This window comes from Schistocerca piceifrons, chromosome 3 (genome assembly GCF_021461385.2).
Source record: "Schistocerca piceifrons isolate TAMUIC-IGC-003096 chromosome 3, iqSchPice1.1, whole genome shotgun sequence".
NCBI lineage: Eukaryota > Metazoa > Arthropoda > Insecta > Orthoptera > Acrididae > Schistocerca > Schistocerca piceifrons.
In genome coordinates, this window is record NC_060140.1 from 584,477,488 (window position 1) to 584,492,370 (window position 14,883).

Here is a 14,883-nt window from a genome sequence, read left to right on the forward strand (position 1 = left end):
TGCCTTTGCTACTTCATCCCTCAAAGCTACCGATTCTTCTTCTACTGTATTTCTTTCCCCCATTCCTGTCAATTGTTCCCTTATGCTCTCCCTGAAACTCTGTACAACCTCTGGTTTAGTCAGTTTATCCAGGTCCCATCTCCTTAAATTCCCACCTTTTTGCAGTTTCTTCAGTTTTAATCTACAGGTCATAACCAATAGATTGTGGTCAGAGTCCACATCTACCCCTGGAAATGTCTTACAATTTAAAACCTGGTTTCTAAATCTCTGTCTTACCATTATATAATCTATCTGATACCTTTTAGTATCTCCAGGGTTCTTCCATGTATACAACCTTCTTTCATGATTCTTAAACCAAGTGTTAGCTATGATTATGTTGTGCTCTGTGCAAAATTCTACCAGGCGGGTTCCTCTTTCATTTCTTAGCCCCAATCCATATTCACCTACTATGTTTCCTTCTCTCCCTTTTCCTACACTCGAATTCCAGTCACCCATGACTATTAAATTTTCATCTCCCTTCATAATCTGGATAATTTCTTTTATTTCATCATAAATTTCTTGAATTTCTTCGTCATCTGCAGAGCTAGTTGGCATATAAACTTGTACTACTATAGTAGGTGTGGGCTTCGTATCTATCTTGGCCACAATAATGCATTCACTATGCTGTTTGTAGTAGCTTACCCGCATTCCTATTTTCCTATTCATTATTAAATCTACTCCTGCATTACCCCTATTTGATTTTGTGTTTATAACCCTGTAGTCACCTGACCAGAAGTCTTGTTCCTCCTGCCACTGAACTTCACTAATTCCCACTATATCTAACTTCAACCTATCCATTTCCCTTTTTAAATTTTCTAACCTACCTGCCCGATTAAGGGATCTGACATTCCACGCTCCGATCCGTAGAACGCCAGTTTTCTTTCTCCTGATAACGACATCCTCTTGAGTAGTCCCCGCCCGGAGATCCGAATGGGGGACTATTTTACCTCCGGAATATTTTACCCAAGAGAACGCCATCATCATTTAATCATACAGTATAGCTGCATGCCCTCGGGAAAAATTACGGCTGTAGTTTCCCCTTGCTTTCAGCCGTTCGCAGTACCAGCACAGCAAGGCCGTTTTGGTTATTGTTACAAGGCCAGATCAGTCAATCATCCAGACTGTTGCCCTTGCAAAAAGGCTGTTGCCCCTCTGCATACAAGATAACAGAGTGAAAGTAAGGAAAGTAAATGATCTTTCACATTTCAGAGTAGTGAAGACACCGTCATTATGTTTCTGCACAAGATCCTGCGTGTGATACTTCCAAGAAAGTCTTCCACCCATCCTCAGTCCTAAGAATTTAAAATGGTTGACTTCACTGACTTTTTGAGTACCTTCAGACAACACAATTTTGCTTTTACAAAAGTCCCACGTCAGAAACTGTATGTACTGTGTTTTGTTACATTTAAGCGTTAATTTAATTTGTTCTCTGAAAGTCAGGTACTGATGTTACTGACTGCTGTATTAGTTACATCACTTACAATATACTCCATGTCTTTCATAATAACATTTTTATTATCTGCAAAGGAAAACATTTTTGTGTCATCTGTCATGTTTAATGACTAATCATCAGTAATTATCAAGAAAGACAAAGGACCTAGCATACAGCCATGTGGCACACCTCACTTTAAATGGCCTCAGTCAGATTCAAAATCACTTCTCTGTCTGTTGATACTGGAGAGCAACCAGGGCCAGTTTAAGGCCCTATGGACACAAGCCACTGCGGCCGGCCGCGGTGGCCGTGCAGTTCTAGGCGCTGCAGTCCGGAACCGCGGGACTGCTACGGTCGCAGGTTCGAATCCTGGCTCGGGCATGGATGTGTGTGATGTCCTTAGGTTAGTTAGGTTTAAGTAGTTCTAGGTTCTAGGGGACTGATGACCTAAGATGTTAAGTCCCATAGTGCCCAGAGCCATTTGAACCAAGCCACTGCTCGAGGTACCAAACTGAGAGGCATTCCCAAGTGCAAGATTTCAATACAGTGAGTATAACAATTAGTATCGAAAACTGATATTGATCAAAGCGTATGAGGGAAACGGGAGGTGGGGGGTGAGGGGGGACTAATGATAAGTTGCTTGGGTAGAAAAATGTTCTCAAATTAGCCTAGCCCTGAGGACAATCTTCCTTTTCCCTATCAATCTGTGAAAGATACAGCAGCTTCCACCATCACACCTTAGCAAAAGATCTTGCCACAAGCTTGCAAAAAATCTGTCATCTGTAAATTAGCTTAGCATGTTAAAGGTTTCTATCCAGTTACGAATTGAACAGTCTGCTGTAGCAATAGAAGACAGTAAAAGGAAAGCTGGATTATAAATTTTGCCTTTGAGAAATCATTCATGCAGGAGGAACATACAAACATGCCGTCACTTGATCACTGCACAGACTCTACTAGGGAGGACACGGTAATAGGCTTCCCTGGAGTAGAGAAGCAACTAAGAGAGTTGAAAACAAATAAGTTATCCAGTCCAGATGGTATCCCAATTCAGTTTTACAGACTGCTTTACAGCTCTGACCCCTTACTTAGCTTACATTTATGGTGACTCTCTGGCCCAGCAGAAAGTCTCAGCTGAGTGGTTTCTTGCAGAGCTTGAAGAAATTATCAGTTCAAACACAGTAACTTCCATGAAATGAAAAAGCTTGTGTCCACAAATCAGCATGGATTTAGAAAGCACCACTTATGTGAAATTCAAGTTTAACCCTTTCTCACATGATATCCTGCAAACCATGGATGAAAGACAACAGGCAGATTCCATATTCCTAGATTTCCAAAAAGCGTTTGATACAGTGCCCCAATGTAGACTGTTAATAAAGGTACAAGCATATGGAATAGGTTCCTCGGTATGTGAATGGCTCAAAAACTTCACAAGTAATAGAACCCAGTACATTTTTCTCTATGGCAAGTGTTGATCTGAGACAAGAGTATTGTCAGGAGTGCCTTAGAAGTGTGACAGGACTGCTCTTATTTTCCATATACATAAATCATTTGACGGACAGGATAACCAGCAATCGGCAGTTGTATGCTGATGACACAGTGGTGTATGGAAAAATGTTGTTGTTGAGTGACTGTAGGAGGATATACAATAACTTGGACAGAATTTTTCTTTGGTGTGATGAATAGCAGCTCTCTCTAAATATAGAAAATGTAAGTTAATGCAGATGAGTACAAAAAAATCTCATAATGTTTGAATACAGTTTCAGTAGTGTGCTGCATGATGCAGTGACGCACATTGCAAAATGATTTGAAATGGAATGGGCATGTAAGTAGTAGAGGAACTAAATGGTCACCTTTGGTTTATTGGAAGAATTTTAAAAATGAGTAGTTCATTTATAAAGGAGACCATGTATAGAAAACTGGTGCTACCTATTCTTGAGTACTGCCTGAATTTTTCGGATCCTCTCCAAGTATGATTAAAGGAAGACATCAGAATAATTCAGATGCAAGGTGCTAAATTTGTTACCAGTAGGTTCAATCAACATACAAGTATTATGGAGGCACTTCATGAACTAAAATGGGAATCTCTGGAGGGAACATAATGCTCTTTTTGCAAATCACTATCAAGAAAAATTAGAGAACCAGTGTCTGAAGCACACGGCACAAGACAATTTTACTGCCACCGACGTACATGTTGCCTAAGGACCACAAAGATAAGATAATAAAAATTAGGGCTTGTAAGGCAGCAAATAGACTCATTTTTTGCTTGCACTAGGGAATGACTAGTAGTGGTACAAGATACCCTCTGCCTCATGGTGGCTTGCAGAGTATGTATGTACATATGTATGAAGTGAACCACTTCTGAACTTTTTGCCTAATCCCATAATATTCCAACTTTTGCAAAAGTACCGTACAGTCACACAATCAAATACTTTAGTTAAATCAAAGAAAATACCTACTGTCCTAATTTGTCATTTAGCTCTGCTACTGTCTCACACAAAAAAGGATAAACAGCACTACTTCTGAAGACAAACTGAGAGTCTGCAGCAAACAACAGGTACTGAGGTGTGCCATTACTCTCCTATACATTGCTTTCTCAAAACTTCTGAAGTGGTGACAAAGAAATTGGCCATAATAGTTTACATTATCAATTTCACCCTTTCCATAAAATGGTTTCACTAATGAATACTTTAGTCTGTCAAAAAATTAATAACACCTCAAAGACACAATGAATAGGTGACTGAGTACAGAAATAATGTGTGGGGCACTGATTTTCACAAACCAACTTAACTCTCTAATAGTGTGATAATTGAATCAATTTCGTGTTTCCTTGTTGGCTGTAGCTACTTCATTAGACAGAGTTGGGCCACAGCAGTGGGAGACAGTGGCCAGGTGTGTGTGAGTTGTGCTTGTTTAAGAATGTGTGTATATGTGTTTTCTATTTCTGAATGAGGATGTTTTTGTTCTAAAGCCGAAATGTTTAACAGTCTTTTCACTGTGTCTGTCTGTGACTCATGTGATGAGTAGCAATTTATCCTTTCCATAATGTTGTACTTAGCTGGTTTCATGTTCCATGGCTCATCTCACGATAAATTGTAATGACAAGGAAAGAAGCCATTTTCCATACACATCACATCACATCACAAATTAATTTGTAAATATGTCTACATGCTGAAAATTTTAAAAAAATTTTTCTTTAAAAAAAATTAATAAAAAAAAGGACATACAGAGACAGATGTCAGTTAGTAATTTCATTCCGCCACCTTTTACACATTACAATAATATGAATTCTTCTAAAGAACAGAAGGAGTTATCAAGGAGGAACTTTTCAGTTTGTTTTTAAATTTAACTTTGTTGTCTGTCAAATATTTTATATCACTGGGTAAGTGATAAAAATTTTTTGTTGCAGTATTATGCACCCCCTTTTTGTGCTAAAGACAATCTTAATGTGGTGTACTGAATGTCATTTTTTCTCATATTGGAATTGTGTACATCACTGTTTCTTTTGAATTGCAATGGATTATTTACAGCTAACTTCATGAGAAAATAAATATACTGTGAGGCATTAGTCACTGTGAAGCAATAGTCAAAACGCCTAATTCCTTAAATAGAGCTGAACACCAAAAATTATTCTTACAGCAAGAAGACTTTCTTTTTTAAAGAAGAGTTATCCCAGAACAGTGTTCCATGTGACATTATGAATGAAAATGTGTAAGATGAGTCAACTCACTGTTTTGCCTCAACCCATGATTTGCAGTGATCCTAAGGGCAAATGTGGGTGATCTAAGTTGTTGTAGGAGCTCCAAAACGTGCCTTTTCCAGTTTAATTTCTTACCCATATGGACACCTAAAAATTTGAAGTTTCCACTCTACTTGTTATTTCCTCACCACATGTTACTTGCATCATTGATGCAGAACTCTATACGTTGTGCCTTTTTAAAATTGAGAGCGAGACCAGTCATAGAAAACCAGTCAATGATACTTTTAAGAACATTGTTTACCATTTCTTCTGTTGCTGTATGTATGCTTGGATCAATTATAATATTAGTGTCATCTGCAAAAAGAACCAATTTGACTTGTTACATATTAGATGGAAGATTGTTTAGATGTAGGAGGAACATTGGTTGACTGTTCCATCAACTATAAAAAACCCATTTTTCTAGGGGAATATTGTGATTCATACAGCCAAATACCTTACACAGGTCACAGAAAATACCTGGGAACAGCAGTTCTACATATTTACTTTACCAGTAAAATTTTTATTTACCTTGCCAACTATTGGCAAGAAATGATTGTTAAATACTTTGCACAGCTCTGATTTATCACTAATAGTTGCACTCTCACAAAAGAGAAGTATTTTAAGCTGAGTACCCATATTCTGCTCCAATATCTCTTTCACAATTGGTCACTTCGTTTTAATTTTGTTCAGAGAGCTTTCTACTTTCTTCATCAAATGCACTGGGTAAATGTAAATGTCATGTGGCTAGGGCCTCCGGTTGCATGGACCGTTCACTGGGTGCAAGTCTTTTGAGTTGACGCCACTTTGGCGACTTGCGCGTCGATGGGGATGAAATGGTGATGATTAGGACAACACAACATCCAGTCCCTGAGCGGAGAAAATCTCCGACCCAGCCAGGAATTGAACCCAGGCCCTTAGGATTGACATTCTGTCATGTTGATCACTCAGCTACTGGGGGCGGACATGCATTGGGTTAGCTTGCCTGATGACTTTCCTCAGCACCTTCATTTCATGATACCGTTCCCATGTCCTCCTATATGATGTCCTAATGGCATTAATTATTCAAATCAGTAGTTCATGAATACTGCATGTATGCCTGCAATTCTTAATGGGAAAGACCTATTAAAGAAAGTGGAGAAGATCTGAAAAAAATGTATTATATTTGTCATCCAAGTCATCTGAATTATAAACTTCTTGCCAAAATCAAATAATGCAAAGTCTTCTGATCTGCATTCCACACTTACTGAGCTATCTTCCATCATTAAAGGAACACTTCTCAAGCAGGGTTACCTGCCACCTAACTTCTTCCTAAGAAAGTTCTAGCCTTTCTACACATTATTACTGGAATTTGGTCTTGACTAAGCCCAGATCCACCTGCTATTCTGCCAAAAGCTTCACCAACCACTCTTTTCCAATCCTATTTAGGTGTAGGCCATGTCTAGTATAAATGGGCCTATGAATACTCCCAGCTGGCACCACTGAAGTGCATGCCCTTTCATAAGTCATAAGTGCCTTCACAAGTGGCATATTAAATTGCCTCACAGCTCTATCAAGATGGGACTGATGCCAGAAGAAATGTACAAAGTGAACATAAGTGGTCCGATTTTGAGTTGCAATCCTGTCCATGTCATAAGCCCAATTTCTACTAAAAACTATTCCAAGCTGTATCACATCTGATATCCTTCAGTAAGATCCTTACACAAAGCCTGTAAGTCTTCTGTCACCTTACTGAGCCAAGCACCTGGTTTAAAAATGCTGGTAACTTGGTAATCCTTATCTACTGTCTCTTGTAAGTGGGAGTCTACACCATGCACATAACTGCTAAGTACCAGCAGAATCCTCTGCTTAATTTTACTATGTAATTTCAGCTTCCTAATAACATTTGATATCTGCTGCATATTATCTGCTCCTACAATTACCAGAGGCTCCTTACCACATGACTCTGACAACTGGTTAAACTAACCATCAACATTTAAAATGAAACTATCAGAGCACATTCTGTTCCCAACTGCCAGTACCCAATTTCTGCCATCTGCACAATTCAGAACATATCCCACAATTCAGTAACCTTCAACAATTTGTGCACTTCTCACTCATAATCAAATTTTACAGTATCTTTAGACAAATACAATGAAACAACAGGAAACTTTACATACATAAAATCAAACACAAAACAACCGAAACAGCACTTATCTATAGGTGAGCTGCATGATGTGACTTAATGATACTAATATGTCAGTTGTTTCAGTAACTTATTACAGCTCTACTTTCTTTACGGTAGTGCTCCACAAATTTCAGGATTAAAAATAATCGTTGCACTCTCTAAAAATACAAATTCTATATTATATCACTATAACTTTCCACTGGAAACATCTAGGCAACTATTATGTTCACTTTTATTACTATCAATTTTGTTTCTCCATTTAATCTCTCACTCATATTGCTTAATAGTCAGCTGAATCCCCCATTCTGCAATTAGTAAAATCCATTCAGTTGTTCTTATTTCCTTTAAATTAAAAAAATCTACTGCTCTCTCTTCTACTAACATTACTTCTACTCATGTGCCTAACTTTTTATTACTTTTGTCACTGTTTATGAACATCCTGCTGAGAACAGGAATGATAATTATAGATTAATGCTATAGTCTTTTTTAATTACGTAAAGCTTCTAATTCTTTATTTGTAAGGTGAATAAAACATGTATTTAAAGAACTCACATAGTTCTACAATGCATATAAGGTTGCCAACACAGGCTTTTGTGATTTCCCTCAATCTGGAGGTAGGTGATTCATTTGATGCTTCACAAAATGGCAGGCTACATGCTGGATTTCAGTTTCAGCCTAGCTCTTCTCTCTCCCACAGGAATCACAAATACAAATGTAACACCAACTTCTAAATGCATTCACACAGTTTCCAGCACTGGACACACACTGGAGACATACACTTAAATTACAACTCTCACACAATGAATGCCATCTAGGCTGCTGGGTAACCCTGGGCTCTTCCAGCAAACAAGGCCACAAAATTTTACCTTTTCAGCTCTACAACCCATCAGTATTGCGTGTGAGAAATTTTGCTTGAAATTACAATAAATAAACAGCTTAATTGTTCTGCACCACTAACTTCTTTAGACTGTCAAGTGCACTAGTGTATCAACATTTTATCACATTACACAGTAAAGCACAAAGAACAACAATATGCTCCTGTACAGAGCCAGACGTCATTCATTGGTGCAATTTTTGAGCTGATTAGCATTAGTAAGGAAATGAATGACATTAAGTTTCCTCAGTGACACACAAACACAGTTCCAAGGCTGCTAACAGCAAGTTTCATTCTGCATTGCTTACTGTATCTAGCAGCACTTTTTTTTTCCTTCATCACAACTATCTTTTAAGATATTTGCTTCCTGTATGACGAATGCATCATTTTAAAAGTCAAAGCCTCTTGCCTTCTTTAGTGTGGAACTTTGTGATACAGCAATACACGATGTACAAGTGTACTTATTTACGGTTCATTATATGAATTAGGGAAAAGCATGAATCTAACAAATGCCATGCATGTTTACTTATTAATTCATTAATTGTTTGATTTACTGGTATTTCTATGTATTTGTTTATAGTGTATGTGTTCTATAGATGTGTATGTGGATGTGTAAGCAGGTGGCTCAATCCTGAGACAAATGAATATAAAGGTAATACATACAATATAAAATGTCTGCTTGTGTCTGTGTATGTGTGGATGGATATGTGTGTGTGTGCGAGTGTATACCTGTCCTTTTTTCCCCCAAGGTAAGTCTTTCCGCTCCCGGGATTGGAATGACTCCTTACCCTCTCCCTCAAAACCCATATCCTTTTGTCTTTCCTTCTCCTTCCCTCTTTCCTGACGAGGCAACCATTGGTTGCGAAAGCTAGAATTTTGTGTGTATGTTTGTGTTTGTTTGTGTGTCTATCGACCTGCCAGCGCTTTTGTTTGGTAAGTTTCATCATCTTTCTTTTTAGATATATATACAATATAAATAGAAATATGCAAAACATAAGTAACTATACAGCATAGTAACAAACGTTATGAGGAGTGCCATAGCCATTATTACATTTCCTTTACTCTCTCAGATTAAAATATGTAGTATCACAGGGCATAAGAACAGATGATGCAGAAAAACCTTAACAATTACATAAAATATGAAAATGATTAACAGGAATTACCAATTCTGTATGCACCATAAAAGAGCTTCTGCTTAGAGATTTTATGCATTACTGTAAAAGAATTCTTCTACAGAGTAAAATAAAGTGAATGGGTACCTACTTTAATTATTTTTAACACCAGACATTACTTCCTATGCCTTCGCTATTGTCATGTCGATACTACAGTCAAGTCCAAATCTGAAGGCAGAGTCAGCAATGAAGGATGACACTTAAGAGTAGAAAGCACATTTATCAGTGACACTAACATGCAGCCAGAATAGAACTGACTTCCTGGATGGAGAGTGCAGCTATTTATAAGAACACGAATATTCCACAATGCTGCTATTCAAACAAACAGCACATATTTCAGAGTATACAAGCCTACAATATTTCAAGAACCTTCCAGAAATCACAAATACTAGATACAATGTAACTGCTGGTGCTCAGGTTTGAACTGGCAACCTACAGCCTGCCAAGCAGCAATGCTAAACACTAAAATACACAGCACGAATCATAGCTCACGACATTACTCCCTCTCCCGAAACCAACATCTGACCTGGATCTAGATTTTGTCAATGTGCATAAAACTTTCTTGTATGTCTTTCAATAACTTGAAACAATATTATATAATTAAATTTACTTAATAACAGATAAATTCCTAAGAAGAATGTTCAGGAAACCTAAGCAAGAAAAAGGGAGAAATGATGTTATGAACAAAATTATAGCAGAAAAGCTGAGTGTGCGGATTGAGAACAGATTGAAAAGTTTTGGACATTTAAAGGGAATGGAAGAATACCTAAATAAATTATGGAGGGCAAGTTTGAGGGCAAGAGCGAGACCTAGAGCATGATGGTTTGACTCTATAAAGACTGGTTTAAGAAGAAGGTATAGAATGGAACAAAACAGTACAGAAGAAAAAGAATGGTGGAAAGACAGAGGAAAGGGGAGAAGTACCATAAATGCTGCAACCCAGCCTGATATCGGGTTAGGGAAGAAAGGAAGATGATGATGAACACTTAAAATACTTACCTGAGCTTGAGCAAACAGGACTCTGAGCAGAGCTATGACTGCCATTCTCATTACTATTTGGAGTACTCATCTCTGAATCTACGTTTGTAGAAGGTGGAATGTTTACGTGGAGCTCACTGTTCAGTGAAGTTTTTTCAGAGTCCAATCTAAAAAAAATATAAACCACTAAAAATAACAGTCTACCAAGTGCATAACAAAATATATTATACATCAAGAAAACAAGTTAGTGAATAAGAAAAAAATGCTGGCATCTACCTGTAATGTATGAAAAAGAAATTTTTCATTTTAAGTAATTGATTTTGTCAACTACTAAGAACATGGTATCTAATTACCAAATATCTTAATCTCATGTGTCCTTGGAATAAATGAACTTAAGAATGTAAGACTGTATTGCAAACTACTGCTATTTTGGCTGTGAAGGCTACAAATCATATGCCAGTTTCATTAAGCCCCATTAAAACAAAGATAATACAACATTCAGAAATCGGTCACAGAGGACATTAGGATTACACAACAGATGGTCCTTAAATCATAGCTAATCAGTACAGCACACATGAGCGATTCCATCAACAAACCGATCATTTGATAGAAAAATTACAGAATAAGTCCTGATAGTAAGTACATTTAGAAACTTCAACACAATTGTAACAATAATGATAAATATAATTCAACATACATTGTAACAATATCTGGTCGAAGAAATATGTCATCTGGTCCAGGGTTCTCTTGCAGACGTAAAGCCTCTTGCTGCTCTAGGTCCTGTGCCAGAGAATCATGTCCATATTCTCTTGCACAGTCTATAGCTGTCTGTGAAGCATGATTTCGGACTTTTAGTGCTGTATGGTTCCATCGATACAACAGCAATGCAGTTTCATGGTGACCTCGTACGCAAGCCCACATCTAAAGCACAAAAATACACAGTCAAGATCACACTTGAAGAATAAAAGTTCACATGAACAAACAGAAAGCTGCAAAGTCCAAAATAACATGAGCTTGGCACACACTGTAATAATAAGAAATATGATATTACACTTGAATTTAAGACAGGCAGTAATGTGTATTGACTGAAGGATAACACTGAGAGGAAAGGAAAGATGATTAATAAAGTATTCTCATATGTAAACCAGGATCAAGACCAGTTATGAGAGCAGAGTTTTCAAAAATAGCAGTTCACACTGAAAGCACTTTAACTGAGGGAAAAAAAGTTCTAGTAAATTACAATAATCCATAATTTATAAGTCCCAGAATCTCCCAGAAATTACCAATCTTAAATAATAAATAAAACAATGGAAATTCTAGGTTGGAATATCAACAGCAGCTCCAACCCAGTTCTGGTCACGGCTGCCGGTGGTAGCAGTCCCACGTGCATGAGGTATGACTGCTCGTGTGTGTGTGTGTGTGTGTGTGTGTGTGTGTGTGTGTGTGTGTGTGTGTGTGTTTTACTGAAGCTATAATTTGTAACAGTCTTTTCACTGTGCCTGTCGGCAGATCAATGGGTGATCTTCATGGTAAGCAGCAATTTATTCTTTTCCTAATATTGTTTAATGACAAATAATTGCAAGAGGTGGCAACTGATGGGGAAGCCAGATATCACCCACCAGTAACCAAACTGAAGTACATCACATGGCATTGCTTCTCCTCCTCACGAAACTGTGGCTCACTGTTCTGGAGTAGACTGCTGCTTATTGGATCTGGGTTTGCTCATTGATTCACCTTATTGCAACATGGTGGACCCTCACAATCTGGCAATATTGTAACATCCTCATGGCCACTGAAACAATCAAATGTAGTTCCTTCCATCAGGATACTACTATCACAAGGCATATCTTCACATCCATTGTAACAGAAGCTACTGTCATTGATCTTTGCCTCGGGATTACAACAGGGCTTCATTTGAAGGACACAGACAACATCCATATGTTTTTGAGACTACATAATGTCAGCTTTGTAGGAAACACCTCACAAGAGATTCTGTATTCAATATGTACCAGAATAGCATCCCCCCCCCCCCCCCCCCCAACAGCCCAACGTTCCACACAGGAGTAAAAATCCATGCCATGTCACCTGAGTTGTATCCCATAGGTCACGGTTTGGTGTTGCAGCTTTCATTGCTCAAATCCAGGATGTCCAATACGCATATGCACTTCAGCTGTCTTGCTTCTTCAGTTCAGGTGATGAGCTGTGTTATGCAGCAATTCTCAGAATCAACAGATTGAAATGAAAATAAAATACTAAGTTTTGTTTCATCCCCTAACAATGTAACAGGAAAAAGGGTGAAAAACTCTAATGTCTTGCTTTGCTGTATGCAGATACACACATCAAAAAAAGTTTTGCACCATCTCAATTCCGAGAGTTCTGGAACCCGTACAGAAAATTGGAAGAGAGATCAACATAAGCATCATTTCCGCTCTTTTTACTGCTCATGAAAACCACACATTGCATGTTGTTCCATCATACAGCGAGACCTTCAGAGGTGCACACCAGGACCTCTAATACCCTGTAACAAACCGTCTTGCATTGATGCATGCCTGTATTTGTTGTGGCATACTATCCACAAGTTCATCAAGGCACTTATGTTCCAGGCTGTCCCACTCCTCTACAGTGATTCAGCATAGATCCCACAGAGTGGTTGGTGGGTCATGTCGTCCATAAAAAGCCCTTTTCAATCTATCCCAGATACGTTTGATAGGGTTAATGTCTGGAGAACATCCTGGCCACTCTAGTCGAGCGATGTCGTTATTCTGAAGGAAGTCATTGATCAGATGTGCACAATTGGGGTGCAAACTGTCATCCATGAAGACGAATGCCTCACAAATATGTTGCTAATATGGTTGAACTATCGGTTGGAGAATGGCCTTCATGTATTGTACAGCTGTTACAGCACCTTCCATGACCATCAGCGGCATATGTTGGTCTCATATAATGCAACCCCCCAAAACAGCAGGGAACCTCCACCTAGCTGCACTCACTGGAAAATGTGTCTAAGGCGTTCAGCCTGACCGGGTTGCCTCTAAACACGTCTCCAATGATTGTCTGGCTTAAGGCATATGCGACACTCATCGGTAAAGAGAATGTGATGCAAATCCTGAGCGGTCCATTTGGCACGTTGTTGGTCCCATCTGTACCGCACTGCATGGTGTCATGGGTGCAAAGAAGGTTCTCGCCCTGAATGTCGGGAGAGAAGTTGTGCATCATGCAGCCTATTGTGCATAGTTTGAGTCATAGCACAACATCCTGTGGCAGCACAAAAAGCATTATTCAAGATGGTATCATTGCTGTCAGGGTTCCTCTGAGCCATAATCCGTAGGTAGCGGTCATCCACTGCAGTAGTAGTCCTTGGGCAGCCTGAGCTAGGCCTGTCATCGACAGTTCCTGTCTCTCCGTATCTCCTCCATGTCTGAACATCACTTTGGTTCACTCCGAGATGCCTGGACACTTCTCTTGTTGAGAGCCGTTCCTGGCACAAAGTAACAATGCAGACACGATCGAGCTGCGGTATTGACCGTCTAGGCATTGTTGAACTACAGACAACACAAGCTGTGTACCTCCTTCCTGGTGGAATGATTGGAACTGACTGGCTGTTGGACCCCTCTGCCTAGTAGATGCATCTTTGGGCAGGTTTAGTGACAGCTCTGAACAGTCAAAGGGACTGTGTCTGTGATCCACAGTCAAAGTCTACCTTCAGGAGATCTGGGAACTGGGGTGATGCAACACTTTTTTGATGTATGTATCATGACTTGAAGCTGGTATCCTACTCTCTCTCGCGAATGTCATCATAGATTGATGACTACATCTGCAAATGTCTGATTACAATTATCTGTAACATAAATCATCTGTGGGTGGAATGCATTTGTCATCCTATGGGTGATAATGTACCCTTAAATTACTTCTGACACCAGTCTTGACTGAAATAATTTTCCACTATCAGGAATAATTAGATGTGACATTCAATGCTTCAACAATATGTTTTCTGCAAGAAACCTGATGATTTACAGAACTTGGGCAGTTGGTACAGCCTTGGTGACTGTGTAGCTGATGTGTAGTTTATTTCCATTTGACGGCCTGGTAAGTCACCCAAAAAGATCAGTTTCAGGCTGGTGAAATGGAGTGACTACAAGAGGAATTCATACCAGATGTCATTGAGTGTGTTTTGCAAGCATGGTTAACTACCCTCAAGGTGTAAAATAAAATGTTCTGGGGGGAGGGATTTGAAAAAAATCGAAATCACTACCTGTAATGTAATTGGATGGATTAAAAAATCCAGTCATCAAGTGGGGGTAGGAGAGCACATATAAAAATACAAAAAAATGTTTTTCATTTGCAAGCTTTTGGAGCCAGCAGCTCCTTCTTCTGGCAGTACGTCTTTCCTTCTCTTGCCATCTGGTAAGTTGCCCCTGATCCAAGGTTCTGGGTAACTTTCCCGAACTTGACCACTTTTCTTGTAACTCTTCAGTCCTTTCCCTTCAC

The 14,883-nt window shown here is 38.9% G+C and overlaps 1 protein-coding gene across 1 annotated transcript in view; it reads right to left on the reverse strand.

The window, feature by feature from the left end:
- LOC124789300 (calmodulin-binding transcription activator 1) overlaps positions 1–14,883 on the reverse strand; it is a 1,803,646-nt gene that overhangs the window by 182,398 nt on the left and 1,606,365 nt on the right. Inside the window, exons 18-19 of the mRNA XM_047256611.1 lie at positions 11,093–11,316; positions 10,417–10,562 (exon numbers count right to left, since the gene is read on the reverse strand). Coding sequence (XP_047112567.1) covers positions 10,417–10,562; positions 11,093–11,316 — 370 coding nt within the window. The remainder of the gene's footprint in view (positions 1–10,416; positions 10,563–11,092; positions 11,317–14,883) is intronic.